We start from the raw sequence: 23,230 nt of genomic DNA, 5'->3' as shown, positions 1-23,230 counted from the left end.
ATCCATTAAAATTTTATATAAATTTTATATAAATGAAGAATAACCTTATCAGTATGTTTCTTTCTAAAACAACAGTTTCCCAATATATATTTTAAGGTGTATATAAAGACATTATCAACTGACAGAACCCCCCCCCCCTCCAAGCAGAAAAAGTTGGTTTTTTTTTGCACAGAGCATTAATGAAAAAATTCCAAAAATGTGAAATGTTAAGTTTAGTATCAGTGAAATATTTGATCTAGCTGCTTTCCGCATTTTAAATTTCTGATGGCCTTTTCTACATTAGATGATAAACTAATTCAAAAAGTACAGTAAAGATGACATTCTGATATTGTATGCATAGATTTAAGTTGCCTGGGTTCAGTTTTATATGAGAAAAGTTTACACACAAATGTAACAGCAATGTGATTGTTTAGCACAGATGTTAAGTTAAATAATCACATAGAATGTCAAGGCTATGAACATTTGAAAGTATGTGAGCAAACAAATCTGTGTGTGCCACACACATGCATGTACACATAATGGACCTTTGATTGTTTGACTATAGAAATAAATCTCCCCCCCCCCCCCACCAAGAGCTGAGTAATAATATTAATGGACTAACTTCATCTGTTGACCATGTTGTATATCCTTGTAGTATATAAGATTTTGTAATAAGTGTAGTCTCAATTAACTGACCCACAAATGGGTTAGTGTCAACTGACTTCTGGTATAGCACCGTCATTTCTTCAATTATCTGACCAACAAATTGTCTCACTGCAGCTGGATAACTGAGGAAACTATTGTAATTATACAGCATAATATAGTGTAAGTATATCTATCTATCTATCTATATATATATATATATATATTATATATATATATATATATATATATATATATATATATACATACATATATATACGTGTTCATATTATTTACCGACTGAATTCCGAGAATTAGAAAAACAAATTAATTTAATTTAACGCACAACACGTTTCGTCGGAATGCCGACTTCTTCAGGCATGAGAACATTAAAAGCAAACATAAAAAACACCATAAAGAAACATTGTACCACTACAATAACAGACTATGAACTGGAATTAAGTTTGAACTGAAGCTACAGTCTGGGCTAAAGTTCTATTGTTAGACATATGTAAGTGTGTGACTTTATGAGTGAGCCAGTATCTGATAGCAGAGCTATGCAAGTCTGCCAAACTATAACTAAGGTTACTGTTGATGTGAGAAGAGTCTAGGATAATTTCTTTGGATTCAACTATGCAGCGTTCTACTTCATCGTGGCATATATGAATGTTTGATATTGTATTCCAGTCTATTTTGTGTTGGTGGCCTTCATTATTCGTGTTCATTGAGAACAGGACATGGCTTGAGAGGGCACTTGCTCTGGTTCTACTATAAGTGATGTCTCTCTCTCTAACGTTCTTTGAGACGCAGGAGGATGGACTTCTCAGTTTGGTCATAATATGGCTTCCCACAGTCACATATGATTTTATATATACCTGGAAACTGAAGATGGTTTTGGTTTAAGCCAAACAAAACTGAGCCTGTTTTGGTTGGCTTAGAATTACTTCACATGCAAACTTTGTTTGCTTACACTTGGATAAAGGATTAAACCAAGAATATAATTTCTTGGCACCTTTACTTTATAAGCTCTTTTTATGGTCAGTACGGCAGGTAACTGTTTTTTTACAGAAAACTGAAGTTTAACTTCTATTCTAATTTTTTATAATTCTAATTCAAACTGGCATCCTTACCTTGAAGGCCATATGTTCCAGAAAGTGAGCAACTCCATTGTTTTTATCATTTTCATATCTGCTACCAGCATCAATCCATAAACCAACTGTACAAGTTGGTATTCCAGAATTCTCCGTTGCTACTCTTAAACCGTTATTTAAAGTGGTTATTTTAGTTTCTGGTACATTGAGAAGAGTCTGAGCATAGCTGACACTTGTGAGTGAATGATTTGGTATAGCCTATAGGAGAGGGGAGGGAAAAAAAATTAAGCTATTAGTTCCAATGTTAATTATTAGGCAAAAATGCTGCAAGTCTATTTGATGATAAACGATTTGTATGCATAATGTAACACAAAGAATATTACTGTTCTTCCAAGGAATGCTACTTTCTAAGAGACCAATCAAAGGCACTATTACAGATAAGATCTTATTAAAAGAATCGCAAATCAGTAATAGAAATACGTCCTTTTACCTGGGTGTTTTACTTGCTCTAAGAATAATTTAAAAACAAATTGCATTGTTAAAAAACATGTACCTATACACAGGGGCTTGAAAAATATGCTTGTCTGCTCATCCATCAAGGATGACAATTTTTAGTTGATGAGTAAAAAATTAAGAAAAGGAGTTTAATTATCAGTTTTATTTACTTCATGCCATTATGTTTTGTCATAAATTTTTTTTTTTTTTTTTTTAACTGAGAGTTGGAATGTGTGAAATTTTCGTGTTCAGAGTAAAAAAGAAAAAAAAAGTACTGGTAGTTGGCAAACACTGCATCAAAATGCAGGGTTTTTTTTTTCATCTGAAAACATGAGAAACGTCCATAGCATGTTTTGATGACCAAGTACTTAGTGTATCCACTCTCCAATCAACAGGATGCAGGTTTGAATCCTGCAATAGGCATGCATATTTGCAATTGTCTTCAGGTGACAGATGAAGATCACAAAGTGCAAGACCATCACTCCACTTATTGAGGCGTGAAGTACTTGAAAAAGTTTCACGTTTGTCTCTAGAACAGAGTTTCCAGACTATGTAAACAAATTGAAAGATATATAAAAATTAATAAAATAAGAAAAAAATCCTTAGATAACCCACAGTACAAATATACTATAAATTTACAAAAAAACGTTTTGAGGGTGGGAGCATATATATATATATAAAAAAAAAATACTACCACACTGAATAATGTGATAGTATTTAGACTGGGTATTTAAACTAATTAACTTTTTCTATAGATGTATTCTCAAGCAGTATTTTTTTCAGTTTCTGCCAAAGCACTTCCTTCTAGGTCAGAAGAATAGGTATTTATCATCTCGTTTCTTTGGGAACTTGATTAAGCAATCCCTAGGTGGGTGACTGAAACCAAAAATACAAAATCTGGTGAGATATTTCTGAGCAATAAATAAAATGTTATATTCAGGCAACAACAATATTCTTGATGTATGGAGTAATTACTTTGAAAAATTGCTAAACGAAACAAGCAGTGACAGCACAGTGGTAAAAAAAAACAAAAAAAAAACAGTCAACAGGCATGCAATCAGGAATACATATCCATACTTGAAGTAGAAAAAAGTCATCAAAAGCCTGAAATTGGAAAAGCAGATGATATTCAACCAGAAATGCTCAAGTATGGAGGTATAAAAGTCTTACAGTGGCTCTACTGCATAGTTCAGAAGGCCTGGACAGAGGGATGAATTCCAGATGACTGGAGTAGAGTTCTTGTAGTACCAATATATAAAAAGGGAAATAAAACTTAATGTGAGAATTACAGAGGTATTTCAATACTGAGTGTTCCTGGTAAGATATATGCAAGTATACTTGGTTGAGAAGGATTGTGGAAAGCAAGTCTGGTGACGAACAAGCTGGATACAGGCCAAATGGAGGCTGTTAGGATCAGATTTTCACTTTATGACAAATAGTCGAGAAAGCATGGAAATATAACAGCGATCTGTATTTAAGTTTTGTAGATCTGGAAAAGGCATATGACAAGGTGCCAAGAGAGAGAGAGAAGCTATTCAAAACGCTACAGTTATATGGTGTTGTAAAATTCGATGTAGCTTGGAAGTACCAAAGTGCTTTACATCAATTTTTACAGAGGTCAAGTCTCATGAGATTGTTACAAAAATAACCTTGTGTGTCTCTATATATTTTATGCTAAATATTAATGTAAATAACCCTATGGGAACTGACTGTATTTACTGCTTAAGTACTTGAAAAACCACGACTGTTTACGTAAACTTTATTGAAGGAATTTATGCTAGTAAGAGAGAGAGACCTACTGGATGTATTACTGAGTCTTATGCGGATATCGAAATACTGGTCGCACAGTCTTAACAAATAAATTTTCTAGTGTTCATAGGCATACAACTAGTAAATACGAAAGGTGGATAAACATAGTACACAGAATAAGTAAGAAAGGTTACGAAAGCAAAAGCACACTGCTATAAAGAATAAAGAAGATAATACAATATAAGCACACAACCGTTTTCGTTACAAAAGAGACAGCTATCGTTACAAGTCTTTATTTGGTTTTAGGTCAGCAGTAAGAATTGAAGGAATTATGTTAAATCTGGTGTCACACGGATGTACATTATCCGCTCTGTTATTTATTATCTATATGAATCACGTTATGAAGGAAAGTGGTATTAAACTTGATATCAAAATTAGCGATGTTAATCTCAGCTCTTTACTTTATGCAGATGTTATACTTTTAAATAAATCTGCTACAAGTCTGCAAGATTCCCTGACTAAATGGAATACCTGTTGTAATAGATTTGGTATGATTGTCAGCAAATATCACAATGCAGTTAATATTTTCAACTGCATTGTGAATGGAGAATCCACAGAACAAGTAAAACATTTCAGCTACTTAGGCACGATTTTTAGTGAAGACGATGAATTAAATATGGAAATAGACAACAGAATCAACAAAGCTGGTATGGAAGGAAGTCAACTGAACAAATTTATATGGAATAAGAGAGAAATTAGTCAAAATACTAAATTAGCTGTATATGTGTGTGTGTGTGTGTATATATATACACACACACACACAAGAGTGTTCAAACCAATTTTAACTTATGGATCTGAAAGCTAGGTCAGAAGTAAAACACATTGACCAGACTCCACAGATATGAGTGTGCTGAGAAAGATTAGAGGCATGAACAGATGGCATCAGTGGCAATATCATGTTAAAAAAGAGGATATTAGGGAAAAACTTGAGATTGTCACACCCAGTAATGCGTTAGCAGAGCTATCTCAGGTGGTATGGTCGCTTAAACAGAATGGGAGAAGAAAAATTAGCAAAGCAAGTATTCTCTGGCAAACTGGCAGGAAAACGACACAGAGGAAGACCAAGATATAGGTAGATTGATATGGTAAAAAGTGCCTTAGAAGACAGAAATATAAGATCTGATAATGTTGGAGTCTTGACAAGTAACAGACTGATTTGGAGGAAAATTGTAGATAGGAAGTTAGTAAATGATGTAAATTTTTCATGTACTATCATATCGTGTACACCCCTTGAGGGTATATGTCAGGAATTTGATGATGATGTAGTTCCCCCATTCTGATATTTGCCCACATCATTCAGCCTGCCAGTCAAGAAGATTAGCCTAGTATTTAGTGTTGAATACTATGGCTACTCCTCCTTTTCCTTGATTGTCATTGCCTGAATATAATATTTTGTATTTATTGCTCTGAAAGATCTCACCAGTTTGTCTTTCATTGTTTTTTCAGTCACCCCTATTATGTTGATCTGATACTTATCCAATTCCTCAGCTAGCTTCATTTCTTTGCCATTCAGGCTTCTTATGTCGATAGTACCGATCTTGAACTCTGGTAATGTCGAGTTGGGGTGTGTTTTAGGATTTGTTTCAGTAGCTGACTTTTCACTTTTTGTCCTGGTTCCGTGGTGAAAACAATAGAGGGGGGGGACTTGTTTAACCAGGCAATGCTCCAGCTGGAATAAAATTCTGTCATGTTGTACCATCATTTTATATTTTGGTTCAAGCCAATAAGAATACAACTTGGTTGGCTAAATCCCAAAATTCCAGCCCATCCTTGTTCGTTCAGTATCCAGGTAAATACCTAACAGGGTACACCACAAGTAGGTGAGGATTGGACATTAGGTCAGAACCCTGTTTGGTTCTCTGCATTTCTTTAAAGGCTATGTGGAGGTCTCTTCTCAGTTATACAGCTTTGACCCTTAAGCATCCTTAGGATGGAGATGCAAGGAGCAAATACTGACAGTGGTTTTGAAGCAATATGGTGTGAAGTGGAGATAGGATGAAACAATTACATAGACAGGCTTATACGTTGGTTATGCATTATTAAAACACTTAAGGAATAGAACAACGTAGTTAAGAATATAAATTAAATTAAACTTTAATAAATATTTTCCGATATTTCAGCAATGTCACATTGCCATTTTCTAAAGGAACTTACAAAAAAGTTACGTGCACGTAGGCACAACACAGAAACTGGGAATGAAAAGATGAAGCTATTGTTCTCCTAACAGTCCTGATGGTGCCCTCTAGCGGGCTAAGTAGGTGTTCTTGGCCGTTGGGCTGAAGGTCTGCATATGTAGGCCTCCCAAATTTGTTGAGGTTTGGAGAATTTCTCAGGGTTGAGGCTGATTCCATAAAGAGTCTTTCAAATTTGTATTTGCTACGGTGTATCACTGTAGCTTTCTTCCACCGTATTCTGTGGCGTGTATCCAGAGCATGGTCCGCAAGCCCAGAATGACTGTATTTGTGAAAACGGATGTAGTCCTTGTGTTCCGAAATTCTGATATTCGCTGTCCTGCCTGTTTGGCCAAAGTAAGACAGTTTACAACTGCAAGGGACCTGGTAAACACCAGGTAGGTCTAGGGGAAGTGGTTGGTCTTTAGTGGAGCGGATAAGGGATGCCAATTTTCTGTAAGATTTGTAACAGGAGGTCAGGTCATGTTTTTTTAAGATTTTGGTAATCTTTTCAGAGGTGCCTCAGATGTAGGGAATGGTGATGGATTTAGAGTAATCCTTGTTGTGGGTGGAGGGAGGGGATCTGTGGTTTGTAGGTTCTAATATTTTTTGGATTTTTTTTTTTTTTTGGGGGGGGGGGGGGTAGCCATTGGCTGAGAAAGCGTTGAGGATGTGATTTAGTTCAGTGTTTAGGGCCAAGTCGTTTGAACAGATTAGTTTAGCCCTGTTGTATAGTGTTTTCACTACTCCATATTGTTGTGGGGGGGGGGATTGTTGGTGAATAGGCTGGCGGGTGACTAGTGTGTCTAGGAAAGGGAGGCTGTTGTTTTCCTCTTTTTCCAGAGTGAATTTGATTCTGGGGTGTTGGTTGTTTAAGTGTGTTAAGAAGGAGAGAAGTGTTTCAGAGCCATGTGGCCAAATAGTGAACACATCATCAACGTAGCGAAGCCATATGGTTGGTTTTTCTGAGGCAGAGGCTAAGGCTTTTTCTTCAAAGGTCTCCATAAAGAAATTGGCCAATTTCTTTATGGTTCGCTATTTGGCCACATGGCTCTGAAACACTTCTCTCCTTCTTAACACACTTAAACAACCAACACCCCAGAATCAAATTCACTCTGGAAAAAGAGGAAAACAACAGCCTCCCTTTCCTAGACACACTAGTCACCCGCCAGCCTAATGGATCCTTGGTTTTCTCAGTTTACAGAAAACCCACCCATACAGGCAGATACATTCACCAACAATCCCCCCCCCCCCTTCACAACAATATGGAGTAGTGAAAACACTATACAACAGGGCTAAACTAATCTGTTCAAACGACTTGGCCCTAAACACTGAACTAAATCACATCCTCAACACTTTCTCAGCCAATGGCTACCCCCCCCCCCCCAAAAAAATCCAAAAAATATTAGAACCTACAAATCACAGATCCCCCCCCCCCCACAACAAGGATTACTCTAAATCCATCACCATTCCCTACATCCGAGGCACCTCTGAAAAGATTACCAAAATCTTAAAAAAAAACATGACCTGACCTCCTGTTACAAACCTCACAGAAAAATGGCATCCCTTATCCGCTCCACTAAAGACCAACCACTTCCCCTAGACGTACCTGGTGTTTATCAGGTCCCTTGCAGTTGTAAACTGTCTTACTTTGGCCAAACAGGCAGGACAGCGAATATCAGAATTTCGAAACACAAGGACTACATCCGTTTTCACAAATACAGTCATTCTGGGCTTGCGGATCATGCTCTGGATACACGCCACAGAATACGGTGGAAGAAAGCTACAGTGATACACCGTAGCAAATACAAATTTGAAAGACTCTTTATGGAATCAGCCTCAGCCCTGAGAAATTCTCCAAACCTCAACAAATTTGGGTGTATGCGACTGCCCCAAATTTGGGAGGCCTACATCTGCAGACCTTCAGCCCAACGGCCAAGAACACCTACTTAGCCCGCTAGAGGGCACCATCAGGACTGTTAGGAGAACAATAGCTTCATCTTTTCATTCCCAGTTTCTGTGTTGTGCCTACGTGCACGTAACTTTTTTGTAAGTTCCTTTAGAAAATGGCAATGTGACATTGCCGAAATATCGGAAAATATTTATTAAAGTTTAATTTAATTTATATTCTTAACTACGTTGTTCTATTCCTTAAGTGTTTTAATGATGAAACATTTAGTAGGGTGTTACTACAGACCTGGTAATATGGAAGGCAGTGAGAAGGAAATTATTAGGAGAATTGGTCTGACTAATAAAAAAAACAGGGTAATCATTATGGGCGATTTCAATTATGGTAATAGACTGCAATGAAGAGAGAGTATCTGGAACTAAAGAGAATGAGTTTTTGAGAGACAACTATCCCAGTCAGTATGTAAATGAGGCAACAAGAGGATCTTGAATTTGATTATCTCATCAGAAAATATTTCAAATGAAGTGGCTAATCCAGGTGGTGAAAGTGATCACCTGGGTGGTGGTGGCCAGCCATATCAGAACTTCTGTGAGAAAGGGTTATATGTTTAACTATAAGGCAGGTGATTATGACAAACTCAAGAGGTGGCTTGTAGCATTATCATGGAATGATTAACTGGATGGGAAGGAAATCAATGTTGCTTGCTCCCTACTCAAGAACTATCTGACAAAGGCAATAACAATGTATTCCATATGCCAGGAAATTAAATCAGGTAGGTATAAAATGGATGACTGAAGAGGTGAAGTATGCAATCTGGAAGCAAAAATGCATTGTGGAAGCAGCACAAGATGAGTTGCAATAGTCAGTTACATGAGGAGTACAAAGAACAAGCAAGGAAGGTGACTTGCTTGGTAAGAGTACCAAAAGTGCAGTATGAGCAACAGTTAGCAAATGAAGCTAAAAGAAATCCTAGGGAGTTATGTGGCAAGTAGAAGAAAGAATGATTATGGATGAATGAAGTTGGCCAGTGATAACAGGGAGTGATTAACAGTGAGGAAGATATAGTAGAGGTATTAAATGAGTAGTAGAGACTCCATAGATCAGTCGGTATAGATAAAGCCATTTGATTGAAGAGACCTGGGTTCAGTTCCCGTCTAAGACATGAAGAACCTTCATGTCTTCATATCTGGTCATTTTTGATTGAAGGTGAGTTAGCTGGTCTCATATGGAAGTAGAGGGGTTTTCCTCCTGGAAATTCGGGTTTTTCATTCCTCAGAACAGGCAAACCAGCCAGGAGAACACATGCAATTGACAGACAAAAAAAAAAAAAAAAAAAAAAAAAAAAAAAAAAAAAATTATAACCAATAGCTTCATGTTGGTTTCATAAGATATTGCTGTACTATCCATATGCGACTCGTGACCACTGTATCATTACTATTATTATTATTACTATTACTATTATTACGGGCAACTCCAGGGAGTCATTGGACTCATCGAGAGAGGCCCCAAATCATATTCATCACAACTATTTGACATTCATACAGTATCTATCATATCTCGCCTTAAACTCATTCACTGTCACAGCATCCACCACAGACTCAGGGAGCGCATTCCACTCATTCACTACTCTAAAAGTAAAGAACCCAGCTCTAACACCTTTACTAACCACACTTTTGCCCAGTTTCCATGGATGTCCCCTAGTCCTCCCACAACCAGCCCTGTTCTCAAAAATATCTTCTGAATTAATTTTATAGAAACCCTTCAGTAATTTGAATGTCTCAATCATATCTCCCCTCCTCCGCCTATCAACCAATTTTTGCAACCCACAAATCCTCAACCTGTTCTCATACGGTTCATTCCACAGACCTGCTATCATCTTGGTCACTCGCCTCTGGATCCTCTCCACCTCCTCCCCATCAAGAAGAAATCTAGGTGACCAAATCTGAGCACAGTAGTCTAGATGGGGTCTTATCAAGGCTCGATACAGAGGAACAATAACCTGCTTGTCTCTGCTTGTCAACGTATTCTTCAGCAACCAAGTGATTTGATGAGCTGTTTTGGTCACTTTTGCAATGTGTCCCCTAAATTTCAATTCCTTATCTACCAACACTCCTAAATCTCGTGCCTCATCAATTTCCTGGAGCACGATTCCACCAATGCAGTAAACTGCCACCAATCTTTTCACCCCAAAATGCATAACCTTACATTTTGCCACATTAAACTGACATCCATTCTCCTTAGCCCAGACCTCCAATCTATCCAAATCATCCTGCAAAATTTTGACGTCATCTGCATTCACTATTGCCCTACCCAACTTTGCATCATCCGCAAACAAACGAACTGTTCCTCTCAGATCATTTCCTATATCATTTATGAACAAATTAAACAGCAGTGGTCCAAGAACAGATCCTTGTGGCACACCACTAGTCACAGGCCATCTTGTGGACTCTACTCCCGAGTAAACCACTCTCTGATATCTCTCCGTCAACCACCCTCCTATCCATCTCACCAACCCTATGTCCATTCCCATATGCTGCAATTTACTGATTAGAATTCCATGTGGAATCCTGTCAAAGGCCTTGGCAAGGTCCAGTAGAATCACCGTAAACCCATTACCCTTATCCAGTTCAGCCGTCACTGTGTTATAATACGTGAGCAAGTTACTGAGGCATGACCTACCCTTCACAAAACCATGCTGTCCCCGATACAGTATCCCATTTTCTTCTATCCAATCTTGTATTTTCCTCTCGACTATTTTCTCTAAGACCTTGACAATGATTCCTGATATGCTAATCGGTCGGTAATTTACAACAGCAGTCTTGGAACCACCTTTATGCAGTGGAACTATTTTCCCCTCTTTCCACCCGCTCGGGACTAACCCAGACCCGAGACTCAAATTAAACAAAATGGTCAAGGGTACTGACAATTCTTTAGCTGCTTCTCGTACAACACGAGCTGGTATACCATCCAATCCCACAGAAGTATTGACATTGAGGTTATGCAATAGACTACTCACCTCCACTTCATTAACCACAATTCCCGTATAATCTACTGGTTTATTCGTTTCTGCAATGTCACCACCTGGATGATATACTTTTGCAAAGTGCTCACTCAGTAACTCAACTATCTCAACTGATTCAGTTACCTCCTACCATCGGCATTCTTTAAAATCAATCTGCCATGTACATTTTCCCTTTTACTTGGTACATATCTAAAAAACTGTTTAGGATTCTCTTTAGCCTGCATGGCCAATGTTCTTTCGTAATCCTTTTTTGCTTTTCTTACCACACTCGTCACCCTTCTGGCCTGCGCTTTATACCGTTCATGTGCCTGCCGGTCACCTTTCTCCTTAAATTCCCTCCATAGTTGTTTCTTTTTTGCAACTCAAGCTTAATGGTGTTATTCATCCATTTAACCCCTACTTGATTTATTATTCGGACTCTAGGTATACAGTCAGCCATTGCTTCATGCAAGCACTTCTTAACTACCTCCCATGCACTATCAACTTCTAGTCCTTGCAGTTGTACATGCCATGGCACTGAACCAATCAAACTCCTAAGCTTGTCATACTTTCCAGCCCGATAATTCCACATGTACCCTGTCTTAATTGAAAATTCTACACCTTTAGCCACCTCCCAAGTTAAGACCCTATGATCACTCTCACCGATTGGTGGCAATGTGGTCATATTTGTTACAGCCAAATCCTCAGATGTAATTACTAGGTCAAGCACTCTCTGACCCCTAGTATTTTCCATTACATGCTGTCGCAGATAGTTATCCCTTAATAACCGCATAAAATCCAGTTCCTTCCTCCCGTGTGTCCTCTCCTCACTCCAATCAATGCGACCATAGTTGAATATCCCATAATAATCACCCTCCTTCCACCCATTTCTTCTATTTGCTTGTGCATACTGTCACCACCATCTTTTCCATCACCTGGTCTATAGCAGCACCCAATTGTATATTTAGTTCTGCTAGCCACAATCTCACACCAAATGGCCTCAAATGTGCTCTTTTCTCTATCCTGCAATTCAACTTCTATTCTCCTTGGCTGTAGCTCATCAGCTATCATCAACAATACTCCTCCCCCCATTTTATTCTCTCTGTCATTCCTGAACACACTATACCCATCACATTCAATCCCACTAGTTATATCATCTACAGTCAGCCATGTTTCACTAATACCTATAACCTGTGGTCTGGAAGTGCCAACCATGGCCAAAAACTCTTCCTTCTTGTTCTTAATACTCCTAGTATTAGTGTACATGAATTTAAGACCCCCATTAGCCCCAACCCTACCTTGATGCCTTATATTAACTATCCCACTCAGATTTGTTGTCCTTATTTGCTCTGGCATTATATTCATTCTTACATTCAACTGCCTCCATAAGGACTGTATCTCTACTCCCCCCCCCCCCTAACAAATCCAGTTTCCCTGAATTTGCACATCCACTACATTCAGCAACACTTTCTCAAGTCTTCTTACACCGTAACCATTCAAATGCAAGCCATCCATCTTATATAGATCCTTTTGCCCATCAAACTCACTCCACACATCCACAAATTCCACACCACTCGTCATACATAACCCACGCATAAAGTCATTTGCAATTATAGCCCTCCTTTTAAACATTTCACTGTCATACCATGGCAAAAGACTAATCATTCTAACTCTCTCACTCTTTTCTTTTGCTACCTCAAACAATTCATTCAGGTCTTCTATCATTTCCATTTTATCTCCTTTCAAATTATTCGTACCTGCCACAACAATCATTTCTTTCACCCTTTCCTTTTGCTCTCTAATAGACGCAGTTACGTCCTTTATGGTCGCACCAGGTTGGTACGATTTTGTCAAATCCTCTACTAACACACCTCGTACTAACGAGTCTCCATACAGCACTCTATTCTTCATTTTGTTCATGTTCACATTCATACGTCTATTTTTAATGTCATACCTTTTATTATTGGTTGGTTCATTCAGTCTACTTTTGTTCATGCACTCTAGCTGCTGTTTTGCTCTTTCTATCGCACTATTCAACAACGCGATCTCACTCAATGCATCTATCTCATCTTTTTTGTTCTCTGAGAAACCATTTATACTATCATTCACACTTTCTACATTCACACTCTCACAATTTTCATGTACAACCTTGCCGTTTCTTGTCATATCCCTATTTCCTTCATTCTGAAGGTTGACAAAAATATCACACTCACGATCCGAAATACACTTCAATTCCGCATTCTCCCTACATTTTCTACACACATTCAATCCTTTATTATCATCTAACCACACTCCGACCGCACTCCGCAAAGCGTACATTTCACAGCTAGTACACTGACTCATTTCTTTTATGCTACCGTTCTTTAATAACGATGGCGAACCTTCATTACTGGCCGCCATTTTCCTTCGCACAGGTGCCATACTTATCTGTAACGTGTTTTGTCAAATTATACGTTATAACACACCAAAAATAGACGCACTAAAATACGCAAGGCAAACAAAACAAAACTACACAATATTAAGTAATTTGTATCGATAACTGAAAATGATACTTATCTTATCTGGAGCTTGCACGAACACTACACATTACGAATTCATCTAGCGGCGACTTCCCGACATAGATTATGTTATAAAACACTTTAGTACACTAACCACGCTAATAAAGCTCCAATAATATACCAAAATTAAACACTTAAGCCATTAAATTGAATCCAAAACACCAATAAATCAACAAATAACACAAATCTCTCAGGAGCTCTCCGATAGCACATCCGTTCACCAGCTAGCCTCGACACCAGTATCATCATAAGCTAATTATAATTAATTTATTAAATGAACAGTTCATTCAAGTATTTTCCATCCTTGCAAAAGTAAAAATGCACCTGAAAGCAGTGGGAAAGGGAGAAGAACACTGATAGTGATGAGGAGGAGGTATATAAGGAATTGAGTAAAGTTGATGTCAATAAGGAGATGGGACTTGATGGTATATCACTGCAGGTTCTGAGGAAATGTTCCAGGGAGTTAACAGCTTTAACACTCCAACCAGCCAGGACGTATATGTATGTCCAGATAAATCTGGATATGATTCTGTAACACCTATTGAATAACATGGATAAGAAGTGCAAGTTGGTCTCACTATTTCATCCACCTCGGCCAGTAGAGAGGTTAACTTACTTTTTTAACATGAGTCTTAAAGTGGCCCAAGTCCAACAGGGGTGGAAAGAGAACAAATCTGTTCCACTTCATAAAGGAGGTAAAATAAGTCTATCCTATCCTAATTTACATGTGTAGACCTACACTTTTTACCATGAGACATTCAGAACCGAAATCCTACAGAACAGGTGGTTATTCCTTATTCCTGGAGGCGTCCCATTTCTGTAGAAGCATGTGTTCACAGGGCTGGTTTGCCTGTTCTGGGGGACAAAAAACTTGAGTTTCCGGGTGAAAAGTTTCCCCTACCTCCGTATGAGACTGGCTAACTCACCTTTTGTCGAAAGAGACCAGATAAAGGTTCCTCACATCACTGAATCGAACCCAGGTCTTTCCGACCAAAGGGCTTAATCTATACTGACTGACCTACGGAGGCTCGAGAGAGGATTAAGGCTTTGAATTATAAGCCAATCTGCTTGTCTGAAGTTGTGGCCAATGTGTTACAGAAGCTAGTGAGGACCAGGAATCAGAACTGGGTTCAGAGCAGCAGAATTCTCTTTGATGGACAGCATGGTCTTGCTAAAGGAAGATCGTGTTTTAGTAATCTGCTTACTTATTATAACAAGGTAACGAATACATTGGACAAGGGAGATGCATATACAGTAGTACACTGGTGATCGAAAGCTAAGAACAAACTACATTTTTACCTGTACAGGAAAATATTTTCGTGACCACTGCCAAACATGGAGATAAATTTATTGCCAGTATGCTAATAAATTATATTACACAAAAAATGTTATAAATTTCACACAAATTAAATTGCAATACACTTTTGGCAAAAGTTACAAATTTTGAAAGGACGTAGTTAAGAATTTCATGTACAGTGTTTACAGAAAAGTATGCAGAGAGACATTTCAGTATGGTATATGTCCATCCTAAACTGCGATGCAGCTCTCACAACATTGTACTATGCTTAGCACAAAGTGATTCAGGAGTTCTTGAGTCAAAGTGACCAACTGCTCCCTCAGAATCTATTGCATCCCAACAAGTTCTAAGGAAATGAGATCTGAGAAGCATGCTGGCCACTTGATTCGATTAATATCCTAGGTCTTCAGAATTATCTCTACTGCTCGTGTAAGGTGGCATTGTCATCCTTAAAAATGAATTCTCCATCTACAGCACCATAGAACAATCAAACGTGATGTTGAAGAATGTCGTTGCAATATCATTCACCAGTCAGTCCCTTTTTCCATCGAAAATTCAAATTCGAATTTTCAATCAAAAATTTGAATGTGTACCTGCTTTCTACTCAAAATCATCAGTTATACAAATTGCCAAAAGCTGATTTGCCTGAATTTGCAGCTATAATCTTCAGAAACAATCATCCTTAAATTTTGGACACCAATGTATATTAAGATTTTACAAAGGCCTTCAACAGATTGCCACATGACAAGCTAATAACTAATCTGGAACAGATAGGTTGGATGGTAGATCAGTAATTGGAGAACTGGCTATCTGATAAGCAGGTCTGATCAGTAGGTTGTGTATAGGGAGCAATATCACAGAAGAAGAAAGTTACTAGTTTGGTTCCCCATGGGTCTGATTTGGGGGCCATTGTTGTTTAATTTGTATGTAAATGACATTCGAAGGGGCTAAATGGTGATTAATTGTTTGCAAATGATACAGAGTTGGAGATTTATGATTAGTAAAGCGGATGTTGTAGCCTTGTAAGAGAAGTTGAATAAACTGTCTGAATGGGTGAGTGTGTGGAGATGTCAGTTCAACGTGGCAAAGTGTAAGGTTTTAAAATTTGGTAAGCAAAGATGGGATGAGGAGTATAGGATTGGCTGTGATATCTTAGAGGAGATGAACAATTTGGGGGTGATGGCAGATAAGAAAAACTTGAAATTTCAAGGACATTTTGCAAAAATTGTGAGGATAACACACACAGCAGATTAATGGAATGATACAGAGAACACTGACATGTAGATGTAAGGATGTTATGATTCCACTATACAAGGCTTTGATCAAATCACATATGGATTACTGTGCACAGATTTGATTACCTACGTTTCAAAATGATGCTGAGTTGTTGGACAATGTTCAGAGACTAAGTTTCTGGTCTCTGGAATGCGGAGTATGAGGATAGATTAAGAGAATGCAAATTGCATAGCCTAGTGCAGTGGTTCTTAACCTTTTTTTTTTTGCCTGGTGCCCCCTTTCAACTATTTGTATGGCCTGATTCCCCCTACTCATTACACTAGATTAATGACTCAATAAGATATGGTATATTATTAGTCAACTAAATTACCATCAACATATTTGAACTAATAGTTAATTAAAAATTAATGACTGATGCAAATTAATTTTCACTCAAAAAAGATGTAAACTTACTGACTTACTGTATTTAATAAGCTAATCATTGATGACTACCCTGAGCTTGATGAAATCCTGCTAATTTTTTTTTCAATATCAGGTTCAATGTTCGATAAACAAAGTCTCCAGTCTCCTCCTTCACTTATTTGCAATATATTTTGCTGCTTAGCTAACAATTGCAACACAAAGCTGAATCCTTTCTCGACCAAGTATGAAGAAGGAAAAGCAATGAGCAGTAATTTTATTTCTTGTCAAAGCTGTAATTTTATTTCTTGCATGTTTGGCCAGAATCTTTCATACCCATGCTGTTGAAATTGTACTTGCACATCAAAATCATTTTTTAAGTCAATAAATTCTTCACACAAATTTGGATGAACAGAAGTGACATCAGAAACAAATGGATTTATGACCCAATCAGGTATTTTAAACTCAAAGTCTTTGAATTTGATCATCAAGGCTTCTTTCAGTATCAGATGGGAACAATAACAATCCAAATCTGTATCTAATATTAAATCATCATCTATTATTTGTAGACTTGGGAAATGCAGAAAATCTCGTCTTGCAATGCTCTACTTGTAGAATGTTAATTTGCTGATAAACGCATTTATAATTCCCTTTGCTTTAATAAGATTCATGACTGGGCTTTTATTTTATTCACTGCTTTAATGACATCATCCAAAGTCTTATGTAGTCCACCGTTAAGATGTTTAGCAGCAAAGTGCTGTCTATAAAGAATGCAGTAATTGTAAAGATATTTGAAACTGCTCCTTTTAAATGTGTTATAAATCCACAGTGACGACCAATCAGAGCTGGTGCTCCATCAGTTGCATATGTATGAAATGATATTTGTGAGAGGCATGTTTTCAGCATTAAAAAGACTTTAAGAACCTTAAAAATTGCAGAACTTTTGGTATCAATTTTCAGTTGTTCAGCAAATAGAAACTCTTCAATAATTTCTTCATTAGTATTTATATAACGCACGTAGACCATTAACAAAGCTTCATTGTTGTCAGGTAAAGTTGTCTCATCAAGGTGCAATGAAAATTTTATGGTTTTTAAATCATCACAAAGTTTTTTCAATGTCCTTTGCCATTTCATCAATTTTTATTAATACTAAACTATTGCTGAGAGTAAGTGATGTCATTATTTTTACCTGGGCCAATCATCATATCTAAAACTTCATTTATAGCCAGTAAGATAAGAGTTTTGCCAATAGTATGTGGCTTTCCACATTTGGCAATTAATTTGGAAGTTTGTAAGACACATCAAGTCCCTTCTCTTGTGGGTTACTTTGTTTTGCAACCAACCATTTAAGGCCAGGACGATTTTTAAATTTAGTCTTAACTTCTAGAAAGTACTCCACATCTTTTTTTGCTTTATTTGGATGCTTAAATGCTCGATCATTCTTGAAAGTTTCATTCCTTTGTTTGAGGAAGTTTTTTCACATGGTAAGCACATTGGTAACTGCTCATTATTTATAAATGGAATAACTCCATATTTTAAATATTCACCTGAATATTGACTACACTTTCTTTTTTCACTCATTTTAATAGGCTACAGTGCTACACAATATCGACGAAGTACGCCACACAATACCATGGGCTAGACGTGAACTGCAAACCAGGGTTGTGAGACGTTAGGAAAACATTAGCAGATAAAGCTTATAAAAGTAGTGGCTTCTGCTAAAATTAGCCCAAATTAATTATTTTCTATGTAGAAAATTCAGACCCAATTACTTAACTTTCAATGTAAAAATTCTAAAAAATAAGTAGCGAATAAATTTGAATAGTATTGCCAGACATACAATATTCTGAACAGTGTTGCCAAATATACAACATAATTAGGAATGCTAGATTAAATACGGAATTTTTTGTTTTTATTATTTAGTGGTATTATAATGATAAGCACCCCCGCCCCAGGGTGCTACTGCCAAGATTAAGAACCACTGACCTAGTGGATAAGAAGAGGAGGGGGGGGGAGGCATGAATGAGACATATAAGTTAGTAAAAGGCAATTACCAGATTATTAATGTTGATGAGATTTTTCAGAGAATGCTTGTAGACAAAAAAAATCTAGGAACAGATTTTTTGCATGGAGAGTGGTAGGAAATTGAAATATACTGTCCTAAAGTGTGGTGGGTACAGAGATGGTGAATGCATTTAAGTCAAGGTATGATAAGCTGTGCATGTGAGTAGTACTTCCCAAGATGAGTCACTTGACTCCATGGAGATCTGATGATGATGATAATAACAACATACTATAGGTAACTGTGGAAAGGGAGTTGAAGTTCAGAAGGCATATAGCAAAGGTAGCCAAAACAGCATGTCAGATTATGTAGTTGTTGAAGAGCACACTAACAAGCTAGAGTAGAGAAGTTATTGTTTCCCTTTATAGAGCTTTAATAAGGCCACATGTGGACTACTGCATGCAGATCTGATCATCCCGATTCAGTGGAATGAAGGTCGAGAGTATCCAGAGATGAGTGAAAGATTATGGCAAGTATATGGAATACTCCCTATGAGAATAGATGGAAGGGCTTTGGGTTTCAAAAACTAGCTGATAGGCAAAAAAGAGAAGACACGATACAAGCATATAAGTTACTACAGGGATTTTATAGGATTGGCATTGAAGACTTTTCAGTACATGGCAGGAAGTGAGAAAACAATGAGTCACACATGGAAACTGTGTACAAGCATAGTTAGCAAGGGATATGACTGGATATTTTGCTTACAAGATGGTGAATAGGTTGCCAGAGATGGTTTTGAGTGGTGCCTTGTAGGTGAATGAGTTAAAGGAGAGGTAAATAATGGTTGGTGTGTGAATAATAATTTCCTGCATTGCGTTTTATTGCATTATAATAATGTATCGTGAGGCTGCCATAAGCTTTTCCAGACCGGAGAAGAAGAAAAAATAAACTTAAACCAGATGTGTTCATGTCTCAGGAATGAATATCTGACATATGATTTGTTTAGAAAGAGGTCATTGCTATCTAGTTTTTTTTTAATTTTTTTTTATTTAACTGATCCCATACATCAGAGAACCTATAAACACATTAGTGCCATGTGTGAGTATATGTGAAGTTGGAAAAGAAGCTTATTAACATTTTTCTTGAAGAGTTGGAGGTTGCAGTTGTTTGGGAACACTTTATGAGGAAGCTTGTTCAATACAGAGGAAAAGGAGAAGTAGGCTCTGTGATTGAGCAGCAGTGAAAAAGGATGCTAGGCAGAAAGAAGAGGAATGGTGGTTGCCAGTTCAGTGGAGAAGTAACCATGGAAGTAACTATAGAGAGATTCACAGCTGAAACAGTGTAGCTGTGAGATAGAGAGGATTTTTAAGGAGGTTTAAGGCATACAAATTTAAACACAAGACAATGTATTAATTAAAAATGCTATATAGCATGAGGTATGTTTTTTTTTAATGTGGAAATTTCTAAAATGATGTAGAGCAGCCCAGGTAATACCTAGCTGTTGCAGAATTTCAAAAAAAAAAAAAAAGTTAATTGACATTTTTCTATAAGAGTTGGGAGTTGCAGCTGATTGGGAACACATTATGAAAAAGCTTGAGGAATAATAAATAAAATTCAGTCTCAAAGAACTTAAGTAATCTGCTCAGCCTGAATATAAATTACATATCTTCCAGCTGTGTGAGGGCAAAAGTGCTTAGCTTTTGTCATTAGCTTTTTGTCACCCAATCTGTTTCTGCCGACAAGGTCTTTACCGCTATACAGAAAAAGTTTATACAAAAATGTGATCATCATTAGTCTTCTTTTCATTTCTTTCTTATCTGTTGGTATGTGAGATAGATTATAATAATAATAATAAAAATCTATCTCACATACCAGCAAATAAGTTCCTGCCTTACAACTCTATCTTTACCACTCAATCCACCAACTGACTGCAAATACACCAACACCATCTACCTCCACAAGTATTTTCCTCAGACAATCACAAAAATCCATGCCCATGGTAGGATTCGAACCCACAGCCTTTTGGCTGGAGAGCAGATACGCTAATCACTCGGTCAACCAGGCTGGCCAAGATAACAACAAAAACATATTTGGTTGTTGCTAGAGACCAGTGATGAAAAGGAAGAGCTAGAGAGCATGAATAAGCAAATCAGCTCAATATATGCAGGCTACAGCTGCTAAGAGAGAATTACCTGAAACAGAATGTTATGGAGAAGACAGGCAATTTCAGATTACTGGATTTGCAATAGCATCAAAGGATTTGTCCATATACAAAGCTGTCATTTTATCTCAGGGTAGAAACAGTAATCACAGAATATTCCCTAGTGGATATCCAGGTATGTACAATTTTCAGTTAAGGGATATATCTGGAATACACAGCTAGTGGCAAACAGGAGCAGTGTAAAAAGTATTGTGACATAAGAAAACACAAGGAGAAAAATGTTAGCAGTACAGGAGAACTGATCAAGGGGTGTTTGAATAATGCATCTTGTAGATAAATCAAGTGGGAGTTAAAATGGATGAGTAGCATCATTAAGTAGGAGCTGCATAAAAAAAAAAATGTTCTGGATGTAATATAAAGAGAAAGGTGATCAGCAGACCCATGAGCAACACAAAAGACAAGCAATAAGGTGACCAGCACAGTGAGACCAACAAAATCATGACAGGAAATAAGCTGAGAAGGCCAAAGGAAACCCCCAAAGAGTTGTTTTGTTAGATGGTGAGTAAAATGAAGAACGATTATGGTAGAATAATCTTAGTGGAAGCTGATGGTAGAAAGACAACAGAAGAAGGAATAAGTAAGTCATTGTTTCGTCTATCATTTCATTTGAATGATACACTTGCGAATTGACCAATTTTAAAAAGTTAATCAATGCCAAATTTCAAGTAATGAGGAGACAGGAATAAAATACTTTGTAAGAGGCAGAACAAATTTGGGAAAGGGAGGTCTATCCTTGAAAAGACTTGATCCACCTGACTGATTAATATCTGTAAGAATAATTGTTTCTAAAGGTCTAGTCTTTCATTTCTCACTTTTTCTGAATAACGACAGTCAAACTGGATACAATAAATAGCTACATCAGTGGTGCTGAACTTTGCAGGTTACTGCTGTATCTGAGAGGTTACTACATGGATCCTTAAAGTAAACTGGAGGAATGAATATGAAGTTTATGACATGGATAAACATCAAGGAGTAATATATATGGCAGAGTAGAATCCCAGAAGAATTGACCACTAGCGTGTCATTGAATCCCATGTGGTCTAGTGGCTAGGATACCTGGCTGTCACCCAGGAGGCCCAGGTTTGATTCGAAGCATGTCCGCTCTCCAGCCAAAAGGCTGTGGCTTCGAATCCATGCATCCATGCCCCGCCGTGGGTATGGATGTTTGTGATTGTCTGTGGAAATACTAGTGGAGGTGGTCGGCAGTTGATGGAGTTGGTATAGTTGCAGTCAGTTGGTGGATTGAGTGGTGGAGACAGAGTTGTAGAGCAGGTGCCCTCCCTCGATGAGTCTTTGGACACCCTGAAGGTGTCAAATAATAATAATAATGAACTGTACTTGCACCTCTGTGATTTAATTTGTCAATAAAAGATATCGGAAATTACCTGAGAAAGAATATCCAGCTATTTGCTGATGATGCAAACTGAGGATTTTTTTTTTTTTTTAATCAATCCGGCATTGGTTGCTTAACCATAGCACACTAAACCAAGTATGAAAAAAAGAATGCACATGCCAGGCAAATACAAACGATGTTCTATGTGAAACAACTCTATAGAACTTTTTTGTGAAATAAAGAAACTATTTTAATGTAATTTATTAGCAAGTTTCATGGGATAAAAGATACAACTGATTTATGTTTACTAAAATACGGATATAACTATAATAACTTAATCTCAACAATAAACGATGAAATGCAATAATATGAACTGTAGATGTTCGCAGAACGTCAGGGCGAGCGGAATTAAGATATACCCCCATTTGAAATTAATTTTACGTAAGTCAAACGTACTGTTACTCAGTTATCAATAATTTCATTGGATATTTCATCCAGCAATTAGTATACCAGAGAATACGACACACTGCATTTTATTCCATAATATATATATATATCCTTAAGAAAGGCTTAATAGATGAACGGCTTTAAAAACAGTTTAAAGAGGACATGCATACATACATTCTCACGTATGTCCTATCATGTTAGATTACACACAATTAATGATTTCAGTAAATCTGCCATTTACTTACTGATATCATAATATTATGCAAACATATTTATGTCTGGATTAATTAATAACAGAAAACTCACATATACAGGTTTCAATGATTTCGCAAAATTTGTAGAAAACCGCAAAGCTCTAAATGTAGCCATATCTGTTTGCCGGCTAATTTAAGTTACAACGACGCATGCTTCGCAAAATCGTAATTTATGTATTTAGTTACTTTTTTTTCCCTACCACATTATACAAAAGGTGGCAGCACAGTCAATCTGATCTACGGGAGAAGGTAGAAATAAGTGGAATAAAAATAAATAACCTCACTAATGCCTTTTATTCCAGTATAGCAGGCCTGCACAACATATTATTATTATTATTATTATTAGTATTAGTATTATTATTATTATTATTAGTAGTAGTAGTAGT

At 37.2% G+C, this 23,230-nt stretch overlaps 1 protein-coding gene across 1 annotated transcript in view; it reads right to left on the bottom strand.

The window, feature by feature from the left end:
• Positions 1 to 23,012, bottom strand: part of UQCR-C1 (Ubiquinol-cytochrome c reductase core protein 1) — a 258,580-nt gene extending 235,568 nt beyond the window's left edge. Inside the window, exons 1-2 of the mRNA XM_090403677.1 lie at positions 22,897 to 23,012; positions 1,752 to 1,970 (exon numbers count right to left, since the gene is read on the bottom strand). Coding sequence (XP_090259803.1) covers positions 1,752 to 1,970; positions 22,897 to 22,959 — 282 coding nt within the window. The 5' untranslated portion in view covers positions 22,960 to 23,012. The remainder of the gene's footprint in view (positions 1 to 1,751; positions 1,971 to 22,896) is intronic.
• Between the last annotated feature and the right edge of the window lie 218 nt (positions 23,013 to 23,230).

Source organism: Typopeltis vanoorti, chromosome 2 (genome assembly GCF_054136105.1).
Source record: "Typopeltis vanoorti isolate ZY-2024b chromosome 2, IOZ_Tvanoo_1.0, whole genome shotgun sequence".
NCBI lineage: Eukaryota > Metazoa > Arthropoda > Arachnida > Uropygi > Thelyphonidae > Typopeltis > Typopeltis vanoorti.
Note: the sequence above shows the minus strand (reverse complement) of the source record. Positions and strands in the feature narration are given on the sequence as shown.